The following is a 25,603-nucleotide window of genomic DNA, read 5'->3' as shown; positions in this document are numbered from 1 at the left end:
ATTTATCTCCATGAAAATATGTACAAACCTGTGACTTTATTTTTATACTGTATTTTGCAGTGTGTATGGGAAGGGGGGTGGAGAGAAGCTTGTCTCAAAGCGTCCTGTATTTTTGGTACTTAATTTTCATCTCCCTTATGTTCCTTCTTTCTCAGATTGAGCAGTTGTCCTCATCAGAAACATCTACCAAGTGGGCAGGCATAATATAGCTTTGTAAGCAAGCAGAATTCATGTTTCTCATCCTCGTGAAATTTAGCCTGGCCACACTTACTACATTACACAATATTAGATTTTCTGGTGGAAATAAACAAAAGATCACCATACTAAGCACCAAGTGTCTAGGCACAGCTTGTGGCAGGACTTCACATAAAGCAGGGAAGCTACAGGATTTGAGACAGCACAGTTTACGGATGAAAGTTAACTGACTTTTTAACTGACTTAAAAATGCAGAAAGAAAGGACCAACACATAAAAGACAGACATTTTGTGGGACAAGCCATCCAGTTGAATTCAGGCATAAGGCAATGGTGACTTCTCTGTCAGTTACTATCAGTTTGACATGTATTATGTATACGAGTGGGTAGAGAAAGTGGGAGTTTGGGTTAAAATGCCTTTTTGAGGGGTCCTTACCAAACTTTTGTCTAAGAAAGTTAGCGTCATGGAAGACAAGGTAGTCAGCCTCAGAGACCCAGATCTAGCACCTGTATCAATTGCTTTGATACAATTTAGCAAAGTGTGAATTTTTTCTTTCTGGTTGATGCTCTTTAACATATTTAAAATATCTTTAACATTTTTCAGAAATTGATTTTTCTACCAATATTACTGAAGTTTGTATTTTTTTTTTTTTTACAGATAAGGCACCAATAGTTGAAGGCTTATTTCTGAATTACACTGCATTGATAACAAGCAAAATTCCATATGTTCTCAGAATTTGAGTGGGAAATGGCTATGACAGTTGAATGAGGAGAGGAGAGGAGAGGGGCTTGGAGCAGGAAAGAGCAGGTGGTCTGTTCCAATTTGGCAGGTGTTTCACCAGGCCCTGGGGTCCTGTCTATGAATCAGGCTGGACTCGCCCCTGCCAGCCACCACACTGGAAAAGTAGTTCCAGATTCCTATCAGCACTGACTTGGGGGGCAATGGAATGATATTACTGCATTTTGCAAAAGCATATGGCCTTTTTCTTGGGTTTGCTCTGGGACCCATCTTCTGCCGAAATGCATTACACAGAGCTCATCTCTAACAAAATCACGTTCCTATGTGGCTAACATTACAGATGAAAATCTTGAACATCATGTGTTTACTCAAACACAGAATCTAGACTTCCAAGTCTGCTTCATGGTCACATGAAGCCTTCATAAATGGAGTGGAGATTTTTAGGTGGGGCAGAGGGAGATGACATTTAATATCAAAAGCCACACGGTTGTCACGGTTTTCAGGAGCTCAAGTGCAGCCTATGTACGTAAGGAACAAAATGTCAAATTTACTTTCAGTTTGAGTTTCTGCCACTGAAAATTCAAATTCAAGTCAAAATATCCCCCTCTGCACACAGGGCAGACAGAGGGACCAAATGATGATGCTGTGTGATGGTGATGTCAGTGGCCTGGACCCCTTCCTGCCTGGCTCCCTGGATCAGTTCATAGCCCTTTCCCAGTACCCAGAATGTTTGATCTTTGGGAATAGGGCCAGATATAGGACCAACGGCTCCCACTTAAATCTGTAGCATCTGGACATCCAGATGAAGAGCGAGTTGATTCTACTCACAGATATCAAACTAAATATGCTAAACTCTAAAGACAGCTATTTTAGGAGTCTCAATTAGTCTTCAAAATGGAAAAGCTGTTTCTGTACTTATGTAAAATATAATATGCCATATTATACTATTTGTTACTTCACAAAGTTTTTAACACATCATTTTAACACCTCCATGTCTATAAATGCATACTGCGGCAGAAGCCGTATTAGGCACATGTAATCAAAATCAAGCCCTGTTTTCCTCGGGCTCTTACCACCATCATATCTGGGCATCTGGGGAGGGTACACAGTGTCCTCAGCCTATAAATAGATGCCTGGAAAAGCCAACCTTCACCCTGAACATGAGGATGTTGGGGATTGGAGAAGAGGAAGGAGAGGCAGGTAAATGTGGGTGTGACACAAAGAATGCTTATGAAATGGGGTAAATTACAAGTGTGGAAGTAAAGATCAGGCCACTTTCCTAAAAAACTTCACCTTCATTCTGTGATCTCAGGATCAGATCTCAGACCAGAAGTGTGAGAGCAGATAAGTCCATGACACCGTGCTTTCCAGGAACAGGTTACTCTGACTGTCCCTACTCGCCTTTCCTGGCCCCTATTCATTCAAGTATTGACCTCAGATCATTTTGCTTTTTTCTGGTTATGTTTAATACAAGTTAATTTTATCACCTCCCAGAGATTTACTTTTACATCAATAACTTCCCAAATGTCTGTAACTAGTTCTGAACTTCCTTCAAAGGACTCTTTTCAACCTTCTGCTGGCCATATAACTTAGATGTATAAAAGGAACTTCAATCTTCCCATGTCCAACTCAGGGGTCATATCTTATTCCCAGTGCTTGGCACATGGTAGATACTTACTGTATTCTCCTCAGTTAAAATGAATTCAGAAAGATCAGAAATGACTGAAGTGTCCAGCAACAGGGCTGGTTAGATAGACTATGGTACCTCTAATCAATGGAATATCATATAGCTACAAAAAGAAAAAAAAACACAAATGAATGAGGGGCTTCTAGGTACTAATATGGAAAGATGGCCAGGATTTTTAAATGAAAGAGCAACGTTCAGGACACTGTACCTGTCTGGCTACCAGCTCGGTTCTGCATGAAGGAACGATGGAAGGACACCCAAGAAGCTAATAAAAGTGGTGACTGCAGGCTGGGAGTAGAGGCTAAATAGGGTAGGTGGGAGGGTGGGAGTGGGACTTCTTAAGGCAAACTCTGTTACACTGTTAGATTTTTGAACAATGTTAATATATCACCTATTTAAAACAAACAGTAATAATTGGGGGGAAAATGGGTAAGAGAATTTAATTCTGAGGCAGAGAAAAAGAACCCCAGGACTTGAAGGTTTCAAACTTGAGATCAAAGTGAAAAGATCATTCTGCACTCTCCTCTCTCCCAATGCAAAGAGCTGCCATTATTCCCAGTGTAAATGTCTTACTTGTTAGCCACCAAGCGCATGACAGTCCAGTCCTTCGGAAACATCTCTGGGCGTATCAATATTCGGAACACAGTAAATACCTGCAGCAGGAAATCCTTGGATAAACAGGAAAGAGACCATGTTACTGAGTTCCTGTAACTGTACACACACACACACACACACACTGCTATTGTTACCATTTCCAAAGCAGTTCCAGAGAAGGGCGCCATCCAGGAGAAGGGTTTACCCAGGAGAAGGAATCACCACCAGTCCCACCTCAGCATGCAGCTGGTGCGCTACCCTTCCCAAATGCTCCTTTTTCTTTCTCTTTCTCATGCACAGTGGAAATAACTTTTCAATTTTCTTCACAAGCTCTAAGAATTTGGGTTTTAGAAATAAAGTGGAAAACTAGTAACAGAAGATTAGCAGGGAAACATATTTTCTTTCTTCTGTTACAGTGCCCTAAACTTCAGAACTTTTTGACTCAAGAGAACTGTAAATGGTCCTGGTTCAATTCTGCTCTCCTTGAAGGGGGTGTCAGAATGTAGAAAGTTATGTTTGTTAAAAAGCATCTCAAGCCAAAACCTATTATTTCTCAGAGGCCATTCTGACGATGTGGTAATGATGGGATGCACGCAGGTTTGTAGAATCTGAGTACCCTACGCAGAAGAAATAGAAAAAAAATGATGTGTGCTAAGCTGAGCCCAGTGACAAGTCCTTAGAAGCTAAGAGAGTGGCATTTGTCACAGAGATGCCATATCAGAGGGCAGTGGTATTTACTGAGATGTTATCCTGGAAACACTCTTCTTCAAACATGACAAGAGACAGACCCAAAGTGCTGGAGCACATTCTGCATCACGAGGAAGCAAGCAGATAACAGACCACAGGTAATGAATGAAACAGAGCTTGTCCTACACAAAATGAGACAGGCTCAATCTAGCTTTAATTTAAATTTATTAACTAGAACACTTAAAGATCTGTTGCTAACCTGAAATGCTGCTAGGAAAACAGATCTAACAATCTGACTGAAGGCAACCGTATGGTGTTGCTTAGGAAAAAATTTTAAAAACACCCCAAACACAAGAGTTTTATTTATCTAACTCAGCAACACATTATGTTAGACACGTAAGCTGTTTGAATATAACATTATGATTGTCACTCATACCATCAGAAGACAGAAAGGATCTAAAAACTAAGAAACATGTGGGAGCTGTGTGTGCATGCACATTTATATATTCTAACAGCTTTGATCAAACCCATAAATATTTTGACAAGAATTTATTTTAGCTTCTTTGGCATCAACAGACATAGGCTGATAATGTAGTACGTGCCACGTGGGAACATGCCCACTAGGTCATCTCTCCTTAAATGGCCAGACAGAGCCTCCCCATGTTGGCAGAATCACAGGAGACGGTTTTGCACATGTGTTCCACTGCAGGTCAGATCATTTTGGGAAACACCACACATCTGAGCCCTCCCTTGGGACAGGAGGTCATTAGCATACTAAAGCTGTGAGAAGCCCTTTTTCATGCATTTCTAAAACTTACTCCAAATGGTTTTTCAGTTGATTCTTTTGAGTTTCTCAGACATGAACACGTAAAACCCCTGCAGAAATTGATGTTTGCATTTACCCTTCAAAGCGTTATGCTCCACTTCAATTTCCTATCCTGTTGCATTTGCTTAGATAGATATTAAAGAAAAATATGGGAGACAGATATTAAAGAAATATAGATACTGAAGATAAAGATTAAAGAAATATAGATAGATATGAAACAGACATTAAAGAAAAATGGGGAGTCATTTGTTTTCCATAGTCTGGAATTACTTAGGGATAGTTTAAATAAATTCTAAAATATTGATGTTTCATCTTTTTTCCTCAAATCTTTTAACAGAATTGGAAATTGGAGGCAGCACCCTTAGAGGTGGGGGTATGAGATTGTGATGTCATTTGCACAGAGGAAAAACTGGCTGAAAGACTGGCTATAGGAGGCAAGCTATCTATCTTCTGGGCAACTCACTTTGATGGTTCTTTGGTAGTGCCAGGGACAAAGGGAAAGTTATCCCAGGTGTAGGACTGGGGTCAGACAACCTGTTTCTGTACCATCTCATTTTCTTATTCCCATTTATCTCACAAAATAAAAGGCGTGGCAGCATCTGACCTAGTGCCAATGCCTGTGTACTGACATCAATCTTTATTTCCCATAATAAAACCTTTCAGTGTCTCAAATAGCTTTCTGAGGTATCCATTCAAACTTTATCTACCTTGATAGGACCAAACACATTTATTTGCAGAAACCTTACAATGAAAATAAAAGAACATAATACTGACAGTCAGAAAACTTAGATTTTAATCCTGCTTCTGCAATTAACTAGCTCAATGACCTTGGTAACTTATTTAACTTCTCTGGAACTGCGCTCCAAGACTTTATAATGCGGGAGCTTTAAGGTAGTTAGAGGAGATTAAAAACAGTCAATATGATCACTTATCTATTTATGCAGTATGCAACAATTTTTCTTATTTCTAAACTGTAGGCTACTGTATCAGCAGATGGTAACACAAACAGCTTCCACTTATATGTAATTTAGTTCAGCAAGTATTTCTTGTCAACTGCCATGTGACAAGGTTACATTGCAAACTCAGTTTCAATATTTTAAAGCATTAAGAGCTGAATGCCAGATTCTTCAACATTCTCCACTTCCCCAAAGAAGTGGTATTTTCCTATCTGTCCTCTCTAAGTACTTTCAGTTCTGATGATTTCACTAAACAAGGGCTTCTGCATATACATGTGAAATTATTTTGCACACATAACACTAACAGATTTTTAAAATAACAATAATAATAAAAAAGAACACTGCTATAATAATATTCCTGTTTGGAAAGCACACAGAAATAAGTGGTTCATATGCCACCATATTAAATTTGGCAGCCTGGGAGCAGTTTCTTTTTTGTGTACTTCAAATAGCACAACATGGTAACTTAACTGCCTTACTGGTTATTATTCAAATAAGGCCTCAAAATTAAAAACTAAAACGAAAACAAAAAAACAGGGTAGTATTACTTTACAGAAACACTTTTTCTGCATTGCAAAGAAAGTTCGTGTGAAAAACCCTTGAAAACAATAAAAAGTCTCATATTCAAACAGAAAAGAAAGCAGGAACAGTGGTTATGACTAACATTTCTTCATTCATAAATATTGGGTGCTTTAATATGTGCCGGGTCCTGTGTTAGATGCTGGGGACACCTAGTGGGGTAAAATATATTCTTTATTTGTGCAAGAATATTTATGGAGTGCCTGCAACATGCCACAGCACAGTAAGGTGGCTGAACGTGAGCTTTGCCTTCATGGAGCTCACAGTTGTGTCGGAGAGATAAATGTTAATCTAAACACCACACACATCCATGCATGTGTTACCAACTAGGGTAGTCTGAGGGCCAGGCATTTCCTCTCTAGGGAGAGGCACCTGGAAGCCTCAGAGGCAAGACAGAACTCAGGGTTGTCCGGGCTGCAAAGGGGAGTGGTGAGAAAAAGGGCTGGTAGATAAGTAGTGATAAATAAAAGATGGATAGATAGAAAGATGGATGGATGGATGGACAGATAGATAGATATAGACAGATAATGATAAATAGGGACCAAAGATAAACAAATAAATAAGAGATAAATAAATCTCATACCTTTTCCATGGTGTAAGTATTTTGGAAATTTATCCTGAGAGCAATGTAGAGACACTCAGGGGGTTTATGCAGGTATGTAAGAGGATCAATCTCATATTTTACAGAGATTTTCTGATTTCACTCTATAAGACACTGTTATGTGTCTACCCATGATACTATGGTATCAGAATAGCATAAGATAGAAATCAGGTGTATGAAACAGAATTGGTGAAGCACAGAAGGAGGAATTCTGAGATCATGAAACTTGAGTTAAGAGATCTGGGAAAAAAAGCATCAGGAGGTTAAGTAGACAGACTGGGACACGGTCTCTATGTCAAAGGCAATGAATGGGACAGAGCCTTCCAGGTACACATTTCCTGTACTTACAATTTAGACTTCAGTCAAATGCTGTTTTAAAAATTTGCCACAAATTTCAAATGTGTAACACCCTTGAGACAAGGTCGGAATTCAATTAAAGGGTGTTAATAATCATTATCACATTGAAATTTATATCCTTAAAATTGAATATTTAAGTACATTATGCAAAAATAACTCTCAAATGGTCCTCAATCTTTAAGAGCTATAGAACAATTTTCTGTACTAAAATAAAGAATATGAGTTGAAATAATTGTATGGAAAAAGATGGTTTTTGAAGCAGGAAGGCATTTATTAAAAGGGCTCATCCATTTGACAAAGACTTAATGTTCTAGGCTCTGTGCTTAGGACACAGAGCGCCTACACTCAAAGAGCCCAAGGTCATCAAGAATACAAGGAAACAAATCATTCCGATGCATTGTTGCACGTGCTATCACAGAGAGGGACTGAAGTCTGCGAAGGCTTCATACAGAAAGTGATAACTGAGCTGGATTTTACAGCATGAGCTGAAATTGGGAATAGATTAATAGGAGTACAAATTAGGCAATGGAAGTCAGCTGGTGGTGGAATAGGCATTTCAGGTAGACAAAAAAATATTCAAAGTAATAATAAACATGATTTGTTTGGTAATTTTACTAATCTTTAATGGCTGGAGTGAAAGGTATGTGGAAAGGGATGGAGGACAATAAGGATGGAGGGTAGATTGAGGAAAGGGAAGACTTGACAAAGAGACTGGACTTTGTCCTCTAGGTAACGTGGAGTCCTCAGAGTTTTAAAGTTGAATTGAGACTAGATCAGATATGACTGTTGAAAGCTAGTGGGCCAGTATATGGGAGACAATAAAAAGTTACAATAATAATGCTGTACATAACTTCTAGAAGAGGTCTAATCTCATACTTAGAGCAAGATACCCACAGCTCTATATGAAAAGTCATAATCAACAAAGAATAAGAGTCTGACTGCTCTCTCTATACACATAAAAATGCCAAGGATATGGACAAAACTTTAGCCCACAGTAGAAGGTGGGTGTATAATACAACATTATTGACGAAAGAAGGAGAAAAAAATCCCTAATCACTGCTGAGACTTTGCTTTTGTTCATTTCTAAAATAATGCCATGTTCTAGACAAGGAAAGAAATAATGCAGGGGAGCAGCGCTGAGGTCTGCGCTCCTACACGCTTCAGCTGACACTGTGACTCACACACAGGTACCTGGGGACCAAGGAGAAGAAACAGCCTAGTGTTAACAATGCCGGAAGCCACTACAACAGTAACCCTAGGGACGCCCAAGTTCTCCAAGCAAGGATGGAATTAAAACATCACTAGTCTTAGTGGATACTTGAGAACTATGTAATTTGAACATTCATTTTGATTTAGAGAACCATGGGGAGATGCTAGGCCAAATCTCTCTTTGAATTGATAAGAAGAAAAAAGCAGTGACCCTAGGAATAAAGAACCACCACAAGACTAATGTGAAAATCTCAATCAGTTGTCAGTATCAATTAAGATTTAGAATGCATATATCCCATGATCCAACAGCTCTACTTCCAGAAATTCATTCTACAGCAATAAGGGCACAAGTCCACAGAGATACATGTATCAAGATGTACACTGCAGTATCGTTTCTAATGGCAAAACTCAGAAACAACCTGAATGCCCATCAAAAGGGGAATCATTAAATTATGGAGCATAACATAAAGAGATTCGGAGGTATGAATGATGTAGTGGGCTATATAATGTCCATGCTACACTACTGGGTGGAAAAAGTGCAACCAATATGAATAGTATGATCTGATTAAAAATGTGCATATGGACACAGCATAGAAAATAATCTATGAGGATATACACCACTGTGTGTTAATAGCAGCTACCTCGGGGAATTAGAATGTGTGTGTGAAGGAAAAGAGAGAACTGGCTTTGATTTATTACTTTGAACTATGTGGGTTGAGTGGGATTTTCAGTGTCTAATCTCAATACCAGTTATGATTTTTCATGAACACCATTCTATTAAGTTGTACCTTGCCTTACTGATGGTTCCGTTATTTACTCAATTTCTAACCTAAATGTAGATACCAAAAAACCCCAAATAACTCTCCCTCTGCTAATTTGGCCTTTATAGACATGCCCACTTCATGACTAGAACTACCTTATTGTTTTTCAAGAGGTGAAGAATAAAACGTTATACAAACTGACAGAAAACGTTTATTAACGTTTAGGGAAAAGCTGAGTTTTGTAGCCTGAGCAAAGAGCTGAGATGTTAATAGAATTCTTAGCCCTCTCTGTTACTTGGGAATAACGATAGTACCAATCTTCATTGCAGGGGGTAGTGAAATGAGATCCTGCAAAAAAAAGAGTTTAGCACTGCATCTGGCTCATGGCGGTGGGGATGGGGGTGGGGGTGAGGAGGTACTCCGTAACTGTTACTCATTATCACTGCTGTCGTTTATACGTGTCGCACTCGTTTATAGCATAATGATGTAGACGTCCCTGATAACATTAAGACAGCAACAGAGACTGCTTTACTAGTCCTCACAGCCCTAACGTCTAGCCCAGGTGCTCAACAAATGTTTGTTGAGTCAAGCAGTTGATACAATAAAACAATAAGTGCTAACCTCATGGGGTTCTTTTCAGGTTTAAATGAGTTTAAAAAATTTTTTTAAAAATTTTTTATTGATGTGTAGTTGATTTATAATGTTAGTTTCAGGTGTACAGCAAAGTGATTCAATTATACATAGACACACACATATATATTTATTCTTTTCAGATTCTTTTCCATTATATGTTATTACAAGAAATTGAATATAGTTCCCTGTGCTAAATGAGTTAATATTAACCAACCTCTTAGAACAGTGCCTTACATGCACTAAGTTCTATATAAATGTTTGCTGTTTGGGTATTAACTGCAATACCCAAATCCCAAAGACCTCTAAGATTTTTGGTTTTCTGATTCACTTGGCAGCAAAACCTGACGCAAACTACTAACAGTCTTTATTTATCCCACCTAGAGTGCATATTTTTTTTTAGCTTCAGACATAGTGAGATGCTTGATTATAGAGTTGTCCCCTGAACAACACAGGTTCACTTACATACAGATTTTTTTTTCAGTTGTGAATACTACAGTGCTATACGATCCACGGTTGAATCCCTAGATGCAGAACTGTGGATACAGAGGAACTGTATACGTATATGGAGGGCTGACCATAGGTTACACATGGATTTTCAACAGCGCGATGTTCAAGGGTCAACTGGCGGTGCTATATAATACTATTCAGTAAACGAGCCATACTAGCTTTCTGAAATCTCAAAAGTTCTGATTTCTTTATACTGGGTATAAAGACTTTTGGAAAGCGACTAGGGGCCAGTGTTATCAGCTTCAGAAAATCCTGTGATATAGGTTTCAGTAGCATAAACATGAATATTTGGCTTTGAAGAAAATTGAGAACAGGATAAATTTACTTGTTAAATGGTGACATCTGAACTTTTAAAATACAGATTAACATCAGATGATGAATTAGCCTTTGGTAAAATAAATGACCTCCAGCCCATCTTCGCTCCAGTCATCCCCTACCACTGGGGAAGGGGGTCTTCCTCCCAGTCAAGGCTAATTAGGTCGCTCCTGCTGCTTCTTAAGGACCTTGCACTCTGAGTTAGCAACTCTTTTATCTTTAGTGTCACCCTCACCACCAGCTCTGATCATTAATATTTAAGCATGTTTCAGCCTCCTCCATGATAACTATTCCTCTGACATCCCAAGTGCTCCTTCAGTAGACAGCTTACACTCCTCTTCTTGAAACACTGTCTACATCCACTTTATCTTTTTCTTTTTTTTTTTTCATTCCTCAATCCACGACATCTTGATGTCCACCCTCACCAACACACTGAAATTGCTCATTAAGTTCACCAACAATATTCAGCAATTCAGTAGTGCAACCAGACAGGCCTTTCTCAATACAAATGTGATCATGTCTCTCCTTTCTTAAAACCCTCCATAGTTTCCCAATGTCCTCAAAATAAAGTCTAGACACATCCTCAGAGTCTTATGTCTTACAACTCTCTTCCTCACACTCTATAGTCAGTGTATCAATCCAGTGTTTCTTGAATGCCTCCCAGGTGCTAAGAAGGTCTAGGATCTGAGGATTAAGCAGTGAACCAGCCACGGTTTCAGATACCAAGAAGCTTATAACCTAGGAGCTAGGAGTTGGGGATACACATAAACATGTAAACAAATAGAATCTATTTCAGATTTTAGTAACTGTCATAAAGGTGGAATGGCAGATATGGTATGTCAGTTAGAATATTCAGGTGACATTTTAGTTGAGAAATCTGAATGTCTCAGTCAAAGATAGCCAGCACACTCTTAAATCAGCCCTCAGCTGAGACCTTCCTTGAGGAGTTTTTCTCCTGCCTTGAGTCTGGTTTGGAAGCAATTCCTAGGTGCCCCAAAGCACTGTGTGCTTACTCTGTGTACTACCCCCTCTCACCTGCCTGTCTTATTGCCCATTACCTGTCTGATTCCTCCTCCTACAGGAGCTGGTCTTTTCCTTCCTGGTTTGTAAACAACACTGGTAGCACTTGGTATACCTGAACTGCTCAATCTATATTTCCTGAAGAACAGATCACGGAATTAATATTGTTAAGTAATTTTCCTGGCCTGAAGCCCCAGTTATTCTGAGGAGGGAAATATGCATCCTTGGAAAAGGTATGAGTGACTGAAATGAGGAAAGGTCACAAAAAACACTTTATTCATTACTTTCATTTGCTTTATTATCATTAACGTGAATATTTTGAGCATAAAGCTCAAAACCTAGATCCAATAAATCATGTTTTTTCAGTTTATGGTTTTCTGCTATTTTTTGGATTCCCCGACCCTGTGAAAATATGTAATCTTTTCCTACATGAAATTTTGAAATATGAAGTCACAGACTTCTTAAATACAACCAAATGGTTCCTCAACTATGTTAAATATTCAACTTCTGATAAAAGTAAAGAACTACACAATTATTTTCCTGTTTAACCATACAGATTTCTGTATATGGAGTGGGTAAGTTCTAAGGCCTTTTACCCACTTTTAATTCTAAACTCAAGATTGAATGTAAGCATGAAAAACATGGTATTTTCAGGTTTGGGTAAATGCTAATCAACTGTTACATAGATTATGTGTGCCCAAACCTATTCTTTATTTCATATGGCTAAGCTCGTCAAGTGATCCAAGGTAACTGAAAGATTCTTCTGAGATCATGTAACAGTGAAAAGTCAAAGATAAGGTACCCTTACACACTATATTTAAAAAAAATCTGCAAATCTCCCTCTAAGGCACCAGGGAGGCTTCTAATCATGCAAACATCACAGTGTGACTATACCCATTGTCCTATAATTCTCCACCCCTCAGCACTTCAGTAACCCTTCCATTTTGATGGTTTACATATGAAGTTGTCTGGAGAACTGAAGAGATGGAAGAGGAATAAAAGTAAACCAAGACAGATGACAGGTCATTCCTGTAACCGAGGACAATCAACTGCTAAGCTTTTAGTGAATACCATGAAGGAAGCATTAAAGTTCCCTAAATCTCAGCAAAGATTGGATTTTTACAAACCTGGCATCAATATTTTCTATTTAATGTCAGACTGTCAGACTAGCACAGCATATTGATTAGACCATAGCCAACAGAGACTATCAATACAACTCTGCCTCCCTAGTCAGAACGTTGTAGCCAGGACTTCTCAGTGTGGTTTTAAAGAGGGACGGAATCAGCTAATATAATTATATATTGTCTCTTCTCTTCTATTAGGGCAGTATTTCTAAGCCCACTTAACTAGACTTAGTCTGTTTGCTTTTGTTTCAGTGCCGTTATTCCATTTCTAGCTTACAGGACTTTGATGACAAGTGTTTCAAATCCTATAGCCTTGTCCAAAATAAGAGTTAACAATTTGGCTTGAGTACAGAAATTTTGAAAAGTCAACAGAGATGAGCAAATCTATGGATAAAGCTGAGAAAAAACAGTTTAGGATTTGATGGGAAAAGATAAAGCCCTTGTCAGAGAACCATCTGAACAATGATGAATAAGAACAAGAGAAACTAAAAAGATATATTAAACAAAATTTTAAAAAGTGTCACTTACCCTTAGCTCTTCTTTTGTATTGAAACTATCAAGAAGCTGCTGATAATGTCTATCTGTCATTTGCCGTAATAGAGACAGGAGACAAGCAACAAACTCCCCCTAATTAAAAAAAAAAAAAAAAAGCAAGCATTTTTTTTTTAGTAAGGACATAAAAGAACATCATTAACTTACTTTCAACTGCCCTCAAATAGAACACTTAAAAAAACCCGCTATGATTCAAATTTACCCTTCGATGTTGTCTTAATCTAAATTAACCATAATATTACAGTCAAAATTTCTCCTTGTGATGATTACTAATGACTTGGTATAAATACATCTTTAAATTTAGAGTGCTTTTTTTTTCCACTTGGGTGGAAGCTTTTCACTAGGGAAGTAACTCCACACACTTAAAGGAAAAGATAATGAGGCCGCCATTCACTTATTAACTTTTACTATGCCTTCATTTATTCTATCATTGAGCCTCCTACCAACATTACGAGGTAGGGGATATAACACTAATTTAAAGAAGATAAAATGGTGGTTTGGTGGGTTAAAAGACTTGCCCAAAATACACAGCTAGAAATTGGCAGAGCAGAGGTTATCCCTAGGTCTTTCTACTCCAAAGCTCTTCCTTGTAAGCTCATGCTCATTTTTTTAGGGGTTGGGGTGAAGGGAGGTAATTAGGTTTATTTGTTTATTTATTTTAACGGAGCTACTGGGGATTGAACTCAGGACCTCATGCATGCTAGGCACTGTCTCTACCACTAAGCTATACCTTCCCCTCCTGCTCCATTTTTTAATTTACATGACCTTCTCCAACCCATCAGGGTGCTTATCGGCTGACTTGCTGGGTGTAGAGAAAGCCATACGTGGTATAATGGTGTCAGTCTCCTGTTCAGAACAGTTTAAGTTAACCTTGATACTTCTGTGCTTGGGTGCTATGTGACTGACTCCTACAGAGTCAAAATCTTACAGATTAATAATGAAGAAGAAAAATATATCCAATACCCACAGATGTGAAGACCTTTGGAACTGTTATCACTTGCATTTCCCAAAGGACTTCTAACTTAAAATATGTGTTTTCAATGCAAAATTTTTTGCTCAGCAAAGACTTTATCTACTTTTAGATTACCTTTAAACAGTTTTAATTGCATGTAAAACAATACAGTCACAACAGAAGAAGCAATCAGTGGTAACTGACTGCAAATTTATAGAAATGCAGTTTAATTAGGAATCGGTTTCTCAAAAGAGACTATAGGCTCCATGTAAAATTAGAGACCAAAAGCCCCGAGAAGTGGGATTTCCCAAGAAAGGCAGCTAAGTCAGGGCAAACATATACCTACCAGCTGCCCAGGAAGTCCTGAGTATGCTGCTCTATGGCCATGTCAGGGTAAACAGAGATGCAAGCTGGCTTCTGGCATGTAGATAGTCATTTGCCACATACAAGTATGACAAATAATTATCCCTACACAATTTTTGGAGCAAATATTTAACAAACTAATCAATGTGGGTTGTAGAAATATCCTTTAAGCTCAACATATTACTTTGTTAATGAACAAATGGACCCTTGATACTTAACGCAAGGAAGAGGATATTTCAGGGCACAATTACAAATATTTTAGTGCATGTGTATGAGAAAACAACCCAAGGCTAGGAAAAACCTATCCAAAAGGATTGAAAGAAACTGGTACTCACACAGACTGTGAATAATACCTTTTATCACCAGCCAGACTGAAAAATCCTCACTATTAGTTGGGCATCGGAGCTGAGGGGGGTGGTGTGCTATATAGCTCAGTGGTAGAGTGCATGCTTAGCATGCATGAGGTCCTGGGTTCAATCCCCAGTACCACCATTTAAAAAAAAAATAGGGCACCAGTTAGAGTACTAAAAAGGATCTTTCCTCAGTTGTGGAAAAAAATTACTCCTGGAATAAATGCTTTTTTGATCCTACCTGAGAAAGTTCAGAAGTAAGACCTGAAACAATCAAACAGTTCCTGAGAAATTTAACCTCATTCCACAGCAAAGGTCAAAGATATTTTTAGGAATAATAACAACAAAATCCAGGTCCCAACAAGGTAAGATTCACAATGTCTGGCATTTAATAAAAAATTACCAGGCTTACAAAGGAGGAGGAAAAAAAATTATACAAATGAGGAGAAAAAAAATTATCAATCAATCGAAACAGACGAGAAATGACACAGATAATAGAATTAGCAGTCAAGGACATTAAAATAGCTATTATCACTGTAGCCTATATATTCAGGAAGCTTGAAGAAAGATTGAACATGTTAATTAGAGACCTGAAAGGTAATGAAAGGACCCAAATTGAACTTCTAGAGATGAAGACAATCATGTATGAGATGAAAATTCATTGAGTGGGACTAATGGCAGATTAGACTGTGGACAAAGAATGTCACCTGCCATTTCAGTAAACAAAGGATGTTACAGCCGTAAAGCCATCAGCCACTACAGCCACCCTTGACAGTGCACAACAAGAATTCAGGATGGAGAAAAATAGGATCTCAGCTCTAGATAGTTAAGATGGATATCAAAGGAATAATTTCAATGAGCCCAGAGTCTTGCATCTTCCCATACATAGAAATGCACTAAAATCATTCACTTGAGATGTCTGGTTTTGGTGATCAGCATTAATCTTTTGATGTTGGACTGTTTTTTTTTTTCCAGTGAAACTCCTAAATATCCTGGCTCCTCCCTTACCTCTTTGGAACAATCCCTCAGAGCTGTCTGAGAGTCTGCCATCCTGGCAACAGTCCTCAGTAAGTTTGCTAAATAAAACAAAATGCTCAACTTCTAGGTTGTGCTTTTTTTTTTTTTCAGTCAACAGATAACACAGAAGAATACAGTATAATAGATATTCTCTAAAATAAAACACAAAGAAAAAGAACTAAAAGAAAAGGAAAAAAGAAGAAAGTACGGTGAACTGGAGAACAACTTCAAGTAGCAAAATATATATGCAATTGCAGACCTCAAACAAGAGGGGTCAGAAAAAGTAATTGAAGAAATAAGGGGAAATATGTCAGATTCTTTGAAAACCATACACCTATGTATCACAGAATTTCAATAAACCCTAAGCAAAATAAGCATGAAAAAATTATGCTAAGGTACAACATAATAAAATTGCTGATAGCCACTGATAAAGAGAAAATCTTAATACCAGCTAGGGAAAAAAAAAAAGACACATTATATGCAGGGGAACAAAGATAAGGATGAGAGATTTCTCCCTGGGAACAATCTAAGCTGGAAAACAGTGGAGGAACATCCTTAGAGGAGTGAAAGAAAACAGCTAACAACCAAGAATATGTTACCCAGTCAAATTATCTTTCAAAAACAAAGCCAGAATAAGGCCTTTTCAGACATCTCAAAGCTTAAACAGTTCCCTACTTCTTCTGAATATTATATTGAAGGTTCTAGTAAGTGCAATAAAGCAAGAACAAGAATTAAAGGACTATAGATTGGAAAGGAATAAAAAAAAGTTACCTTTACTCACTGACAACGTATTTGTGTACACAGAAAAAGCTACAGAGTCTACAGCGAGCTACCAGAACTACTCAAGTGAGTTAATCAATGTTTAATCATGTAAGTTCAATGTATAAAAATCAACTTTCTGCATAATGAAAATCAACAATTAGAAACTGAAATTTAAAATAATAAAATTCATAAATTATAAATTAAAATATGGAATACACAGTGATATATATGACAAAATATAAGTAAGATCTGCTGAAAACTACAAAACCTTGATGAGAACATTAAAGATGACTTAAATAAACAGAGAGACATACTATATTCTCATAGAACATAGATTCTATGAGAGATTCAATATTGCTAAGAAGTTAATTCTCCCCAAACTGACATATAAATTCAATGCAATCCCACTCCATATCATAGCAGGCATTTTGGGGGGTAGAAAGTGACAAGCTGATTTTAAAATTCCTATGGAAATGGAAAGGACCTTGAACAGCAAAAACAGCTTCGAAAAAGAAATACTAAGTTAAGGTCTTATACTACCTGACTTCGAGACTTACTATAAAGCTGTGCTAATCAGGATACTGTGTTTACTGGTGTCAAAACAGAAAAATAGATAAATAGAACAGAATAGCCCAAACCAGGAATGATCCAAAGGTCTACCAACAGGTGAATGAATAAACAAATTATAGCATATCCATATATTAAAAGAAAGACATCAGAATGCCCCCTCCCACCCCCCACCAAAAAACCCAACAACAATAACTCTGTGCTGTCTAGTTTCATTCATATAAAATTCTAGAAAATGCAAACTTATCTATAGTAACAGAAAGCAGCTCAGTGATGGCCTGGGGATGAGGCAGCACAGAAGGCCATGAGGGGCTTGACTTTACAGTGAGATCTGTTAAAGTTAATAACATATTTATCCCAGGTTCCACAGTTAGAAAATGGTGAAGCTGATGCATAAACCCAGGCATCTCTGGCTCTTCTTCCTAGTCCTCAGAATGACTTATTTTATAGAGGGAATATACCTGAGCTTGGAGATTACATTTCAAATATAAATAGGTCTATAGGAATCTGTCTATTGATGACCAACACGTCTATACATTTAGCCTCTCTCATGTCTCGACATAAAAGTGCAAATCTAGTTAGAAATAAATTCAACTTTTCATCTCTTATTTTTTCTACATCCTATCTACACTATCTTCAATCTAGCTACTAGATTAATATTCCTAGAATATTCATTTCAACATACATCCTGTGAATAGTGAAATATCTTAAGTGATGTATTATTTTTAATAGTTTTAATAAAAATAAAAAATTGCTCAAAAATGAATAGACTTCCATTAAGTCTTCATAGTCCCTGTACCTGGGAGAATACCTCTTTGAATCCAGATGAACTATTTATATCTGTCACATCTGGTTTAGGCCCACTGCAAACAACTTGCCATCCTGATGTCTTATCTTGGCACATTTATGTCATGTTGTCAATTCCAATGTCTACTCTACAATGGCATTTTATTTATTCATTTAATCTTTTAGGAACTCCAAACACATTTAACCCTGTCAAGAGGCCTGGATGTCCAATATTTTATTGACATATTTTTCATCCATAAAGTAATTTTATTTTTTTTAAGAGATTTTAAGTGTCTGCATGAAAATCCTGGACATACTATTTATTCAAAAGAATAAATAAAAAACTGTTGTTGAATTTAAAACATTGATAAGCCAGTACATATTTTGTTATAAGTGTCTAGCATAATGACCAATATATAACAGACACCCAACAAATGTTGACTGATTTGAATTAACATAGTAATAAAGTAATATAAATGATTGAAAAAGACATTGTTGGCCAAGATTTACTGCATTTTAGTGTGGGAATTTTTTTCTGTACAAATTGCCTTTAGAAAGAACTCTATGTGGTAGTGGCTTGTTTCCATTTTACGACTAGATTGAATATAATGGCTACAGTAGTCCTCAGGAAACCTTCTATTATATATATATGCACAATTTCCCCCAGAAATTTCTTACAGAATTCTCCTGCGCTTTTTTCTCTCCCTGAACCATAAGCCCACAGTGCACACAAAATTTAGATAAATGCAGAGTATGTCGTAGACATGGCTCATGCTGAACTGAGTCACCTGCGCTATAAATGGTGCTGAACAGAATTATGTGCAAAGAAAAGAAGCATTTATCAATTGTAAGGAACTCTGGAGTCCAATTAGTTGAAGTGTGAACGAACGGCCATACATGCGTCTTTATAAAATCTGCTTCCCCGTACAATTAGATTTTTGAAAGGAATCAATTACAATGGTGCTATTTTTTTTCCAGCCAGATAGAGCATTTTAAAGTTTAAAGAACAGTTGGTAGAAGAACTAAAAGCACAATCCTTTCAGATATTAAAACAAGGTTACTGTTCTCTGAAATTATGACACAGCAGAAACAGGTCATCCTGTTTGTGTTACTGGGAGGCAGGGTGATAGCCGTGGTCCTTAGAGAGCTGAAACACTTCACCACCACACACTGTGGGAACGGCTTTACCCACAGCATTTTCGCTTATTGCAAGCACTTTTTCTATAAAGACTGACAAGTGCTCAGGGTAGGAGCACTGAGCCACATAAAGACTCCCTGTTCAGAGGGCAAGCCTGTTCTGACAGACAATGATGAAGAAATTAGGTCTTCAGTGCCCAGAGAGCTGACCCTGTCAATAAGCAGAGCATATTTCTCACCAAAAAATCAGTTGTAACAACAACAGTGCAAGTATTGCTTCTGTGATAATAATAATGTTATGGATCATGGTTGCTACCACAATTCCTAATGGCTAAAATGTACTGATACTGTTTAAATACTTTACAGATTTGATGAAATCCTCATGCTGACTTTGAGTAAGTACAATTATTTCCTTTATTTTAAAGACAAAGAAACAGAAGCTTAGAGATACAGGTTATTTGTTCAAGATCAGGCATAGTTAAATGGCAGGGAACTTTCAAACCAGGTCTGCCTGAGGATTCTCAAAAAATACATGAAAGCATAAAATCTAAGGTGTCAAATGATTTACATGAGTGTTTACTTGCAAACTTCATTCCACATACCTTGAGAGAGTTCGGTTTTTCACACAGTAAGGGGCACAACATAGCCTGGTGAAAGGTTCTTTTATGTGATTTTCCTAAAATTTAGCACACTAGATGATCACCCCACCTGCCCTAACCCCAATCCATCCACAAACTTGACCCATTGCCTTCTCAGTTCTCTTAATTTGCACTGATTACTACACTGTGAAGGACTGTGGGCCATGCATGTCCCAGAGAAATCTGGCAGCCGATGGATACAAAGCGGTTTGATTTACATGTTTCTTTCACTGACTTCACAGCAGCATGTAAATCAGTGAAGTTAGAATGCTCCCTCACACCATGCATAAAAATAAACTCATAATGGCTTAAAGACAAATATAAGATAGGATATGATAAATCTACTAGAAGAAAACATAGGCAAAACATTCTCTGTCATAATCTTAGCAATGTTCTCCTAGGGCAGTCTACCCAGGCAATAGAAGTAAAAGCAAAAATTAACAAATGGGACTTAATTAAAGTTATAAGCTTTTGCACAGCAAAGGAAACCATAAGTAAAACAAAATGACAACCTACAGAAAGGGAGAAAATATTTGCAAATGATGAGACTGACAAAGGTTTAATTTCCAGAATATATAAACAGCTCATACAACTTTATAACAACAACAACAACAAAAACAACCCAATCCAAAAATAGGCAAAAGACCTAAACAAGCAATTCTCCAATGAAGACATACAAATGGTCAATAGGCACATGACACAATGCTCCATATCACTAATTATGAGAGAAATGAAAATCTAAACTACAATGAGGTATCACCTTACACTAGTCAGAATGGCCATCATTCAAAAGTCCATGAACAATAAATGACGGAGAGGGTAAGGAGAAAAGGGAACCCTCCTGCCTGCACTGTTGGTGGGAATGTAGTCTGGTGCACCCATTATAGAAAACAGTATGGAGATTCCTCAAAAAACTAAAAATAGACTTAACATATGATCTAGCAATCCCACTGCTGGGCATATATCCAGAGGGAACCTTAATTCAAAAAGACGCATGCACCCTAATGTTCATAGCAGCACTATATACAATAGCCAAGACATGGAAGCAACCTAAATGTCTATCAACAGATGACTGAATAAAGAAGGTGTAGTATATTTATATAGTGGAATACTACTCAGCCATAAAAAAGAATAAAATAATGCCATTTGCAGCAACATAGATGTATCTAGAGATCATCATTCTAAGTGAAGTAAGCCAGAAAGAGAAAGAAAAATACCATATGGTATCACTCATATGTGGAATCAAAAAAGAAAAAAAGAGGACACTAATGAACCATCTACAAAACAGAAACAGACTTGCAGACATAGTAAACAATCTTATGGTTACCAGGGAAAAGGGGGTGGGAAGAGATAAGTTTGGGGTTTTGAGATTTGCAAATGTTAGCTACTATATATAAAAAGAGATTAAAAAAACAAATTTCTTCTGTATAGCATAGGGAGCTATATTCAATATCTTATAATAACCTATAATGGAAAAGAATATGAAAATAAATATATGTATGTATATGCATGACTGGGACAATGTACTGTACACCAGAAACTGACACATTGTAACTGACTATACTTCAATTAAAAAAACAAACAAAAAAAGCAGTTTGTGTTTTAGCTTTTGACCTCAGGCAGTCTTTGACCACATGGAGAATCTGCTATGATTTTGTTTGCTAGGTCATTATAATTTTAGAACTATGTTTGAGTTACATTGCCAGGAAGCAGTTAAAATGTTACCATCAAAACCAAAATGAAGGAGACTTTCTTCTGCTTTTGAGAAGATGTAGTAGATACACTTTTCCCTATTTCTCCTGCCAAGTACCACTAAAATCCTTTCATTTTATATACAAAACAAACAAGATGACTTTGTAAGGTGGAAAGAAGAAAGCAGACGGCCTAGGGACCTTGAACCCCAGGAAGAACATGCTGTTGAGTTCTCTGGGTTTTCTTTTTGCCTCATACATCCCACCCTGGAACCGAAGGAGCTGGCCATCTTGAAACACCAAAAATGGCAACACAAATATTCCCAAAGAGCCTGCTCCCCTGGGCCAAAGGACCAGCAAAGGGGTGGTTTAACAAGACAAAACTTTTAGCAATCACTGCTCTACTCCAGCAGAACACCGCAAAAAATTTTGGCCTTTCCCACACCTGCAGAAGCCAAATGGGGAGCCCAGACTTTCAGGCTCACAAGGCTGTGATGTGGCAGCCCAGCATCTCTCTCCAGAGTGGTGTCAGAGAAAGCCAAATAGTGAGCAGGTACCTTCATGACCACTGGGCACTGTCAGTGAAGACAATGCCTGGACTTCTACCTCCCGCTGGCTATAATGAGCTGGCATCCTACCCATCCCCCTGGCAAGAGGTAACACATAAAGCTAGCTCAAACAGAAGATTTAAGTAAGATCCAGAGTCTTATAATACAAAAATGTCCAGATTTCAATTGAGAATCTCTCATCATACCAAAAACCAAGAGATCTCAAATTGAATAAAAAAAAGACAATGGATGTCAACACTGAGATGACAGAGATGTTAAAATTATCTGACACAGCTAATACAAAAATTAACTCAGAAAGATTCATGGACTTAAATGTAATATATAAACTGTAATACTTCTAGGGGAAAAAAAAACTAGGAGAGAACCTTCAGGATATAAGGCAAGACAAAAAGTTCTGAAACTTGACATCAAAAGCATGATCCATAAAAGGGAAAATTGCTGAACTGGACTCCATCAAAATTAAAAACTTTTGCTCTATGAAAGGAGGCTCTGTAAAAAGGATGAAAAAACAAGCTACAGACTGGGAGAAAATACTTGTAAACCACATATTCGATAAAGGACAAATGTCTAGAATCTATATCGAACTCTCGAAACTCAAGAGTTAAAAAGCAACCCAATTAGAAAATGGGAAAAAGACATATTCTACTGAAGGGGATACACAGATGGCAAGTAAGTATGTGAAAACACATTCAGCATCACTAGCAATTAGGGAAATGCAAATCAAAACCACAACAAGATATCACGACCTACCTATCAGAACATCCTCATCCCCTCCCCACCGCCAAAACTGACACCACCAAATGCTGACGAGGGTGTGTTGAGAAACGGGATCATTCATCATACACTGTGTGTATAAGAATGTAAACCGATACAGCCACTATGGAAAATGACTAGGCTGTTTCTTACAAAACTAAACATACAACTACCATATCCAGCAATCATACTCTTGGAATTTGTCTTAAGAGAATTGAAGACTTATGCTTACATAAAAATATGCACACAAATGTTTATAGTAGCCTTGTTAGTAATAGCCAAAATCCAGAAACAATTGAGGCAGCCTTCAATGGGGATGGTTAAACACACTGTGGTACATTCACACCATGAAAACTACTGAGCAAGAAAAAGGAACAAATTACATATACACACAATGACCTGGGTGAATCTCCAGAGGATTATGCTGAATTAAAAAAAAAAGGCAACCCCAAAACACAAAAGGTTATGTACTGTATGATTCCACTTGCAAAACATTCTTGAAACAGCACAATTACAGAAATGGAGAACAGATTTTGTGGCTGCCAGGGTAAGGAGGAAGTAGAGATGGGAGGGAAGTAAGTCTGGTTATGAAAGGGCACAATGGGGGATTTTGGGGGTGATGAAAACATTCTGTATCTTGACTGTATTAATGTCAGTATCCCAGTTGTGATACTGTACTGTATAGTTCTGTAAGATGTTACCATGCATAGCACTGTGTGAAAGGCACATGGGGTATCAGTATTCTTTTTCACAACTGCAAGTGACTCTACAATTAGCCCAAAATAAAAAGTTCGGAAAAACATGAGAAGACAGAACAAAAAAATTCAAAACCAAACCCCCAAACTTTCAAACCCATAATGAGCTCAAGCAGTATTAAGAAAAAAACAACATTTTGAGCATTTACTATGGACCAAGTAGTTACTAAATATACAAAGCCAAGCCAATGAGGTAGGTAGCATTTTACACATGAAATTCCATCAGACCATGAGAAATTAACTGGGTGCTCTTCTTTTCTGTAAATGACACAGTACAGCTCTTACACATATTAGGAAGTTTTTTCATACTATATTTAACCTTAGTTTGTTAAAAAGAAAGAGTTTAATTTTATTTCCACATCCAGAGTTTGGCAGGAGGAATCAGGTGAATCTCAGCTCCGAAAGTAGAGAAAATAAAATTCAATAGAAGATGGCCATCCTTAAGTATTCAACCTTGGCAGGAGAGCCAGAGCGGACTTTTCATTTTTTAAGTAAAAACAAAAATTATTTTCATCAAAGGCTAAGCAAACATTCTTAAGACAGGGGTTCTGCAGTGCACTCTTTGTAAAAATGATGGCAAAATTAAGATCCTTACTGGTCACTGTGAAAAATTCAGAATTAGAACTCAGGACCCCAGTTGCTATTGCTCTGTTTCACTATTCTTACTTCCTCAAGCAATTCAATGGATGAAAAGAGAATGAAAAGTTATCAAGAGGACTGAGGATATAGTCATAGGCTAACTTAAATTGGGCAAAGTGAAAATAAATTGGACACATTGGCATTTCTGTGATTAAAAATATCTTAATCTGAGATTTTTTAACAAACATGCATCTTATTCTCATTCCTTGGTAAAATGAAGGTTAAACTCATGTACATGTGAAATGAACAGAGATCAGTCTCCCCAGGCCAGATTCCCCAGATCCTTCAGCAACCCACCCTAAAAGTGACGGAAACTTTAACAAGCACAACGATGCAGTTTCGTGTGCATTGGCTTTATGATCTTACAGTGACATCCTGGAACTGGAGCCGCATTGTGGAGCCGGACGGCTGTGGTGGACTGGTGATCTCCAGTATGGTTCTCAGCAGGATGTCCAGCAGGCTGGCCACTATCACATCTATTTCCTCCAACACAGATTTTTCCTTAAGAAAAAAAAAAATAACGTGTTCAGGAAATTGTGGCTTAACATGTACATTAATATTTCTTTAGTGAAAAGGGGGAAATATACATTTCTAAATATAGAATCCGAAAGTCAGAGAACTCAAAAGCTTGAAGGACCTGAACCTCCCCTAACTCACCTAAGTGAATGACCTTCTTTGATAGAAACCAAAGGCACGGAGAAGATAACAGCTTACCTGAGAGTATGCAACTTGACTGCACAATGGGTACCTGAGATACAAATAAAAATCTGACTAATTCAGAGCTCCAGCTATGCCACTAACACGGGGTGTGTCCCTGTGCAAGTCAGCGTGCCTTTCTGGGTCTGATTCTTCACTAACTGTCTGTCCCTCTTGGTTTCAACAGTCTATAATTTTTTGCTTTCAAATTGTGCTTATATTTACTCTTGTCGCTGAAGTTGCACAGGTTATCTTCCAAAGCTCTATTTTAAGTGCAAGTGACTATTCCTAGAAAAATGATTTTTAAAAATTCCTACATGTAAATATTAGCAAACAGCACTCAGTCTAGGTGAATACTGTTAGTGACAGCCCAGACTTAATGTCAGTAGCTATGGTGGGACTGCTTTCCCAAAGCAAAATTAATATTATCTAAGCCCAAGGACCTAGAGAGAAACTCAAATTGCTCTGCACTGACTGTACGTAGTGGATTCAAGTTTTTTTATACCACACCACACGAAGGAGCACTATGATTACAAATGCTCTATGTACCAAGGAGATTGCCTTTGCAAAGAAAACTTTTAGAAAGTG

The 25,603-nt window shown here is 37.6% G+C and overlaps 1 protein-coding gene across 3 annotated transcripts in view; it reads right to left on the bottom strand.

The window, feature by feature from the left end:
* DOCK4 (dedicator of cytokinesis 4) overlaps window positions 1-25,603 on the bottom strand; it is a 405,833-nt gene that overhangs the window by 76,295 nt on the left and 303,935 nt on the right. For all 3 annotated transcript variants that reach the window (XM_031455220.2, XM_031455219.2, XM_031455221.2), the window contains exons 25-27: window positions 24,686-24,820; window positions 13,317-13,415; window positions 3,193-3,287 (exon numbers count right to left, since the gene is read on the bottom strand). In XM_031455220.2, the coding sequence (XP_031311080.1) occupies window positions 3,193-3,287; window positions 13,317-13,415; window positions 24,686-24,820 (329 nt within the window). The remainder of the gene's footprint in view (window positions 1-3,192; window positions 3,288-13,316; window positions 13,416-24,685; window positions 24,821-25,603) is intronic.

Source organism: Camelus dromedarius, chromosome 7 (genome assembly GCF_036321535.1).
Source record: "Camelus dromedarius isolate mCamDro1 chromosome 7, mCamDro1.pat, whole genome shotgun sequence".
Taxonomy (NCBI): domain Eukaryota; kingdom Metazoa; phylum Chordata; class Mammalia; order Artiodactyla; family Camelidae; genus Camelus; species Camelus dromedarius.
This window is presented reverse-complemented; position numbering and strand designations above follow the sequence as displayed.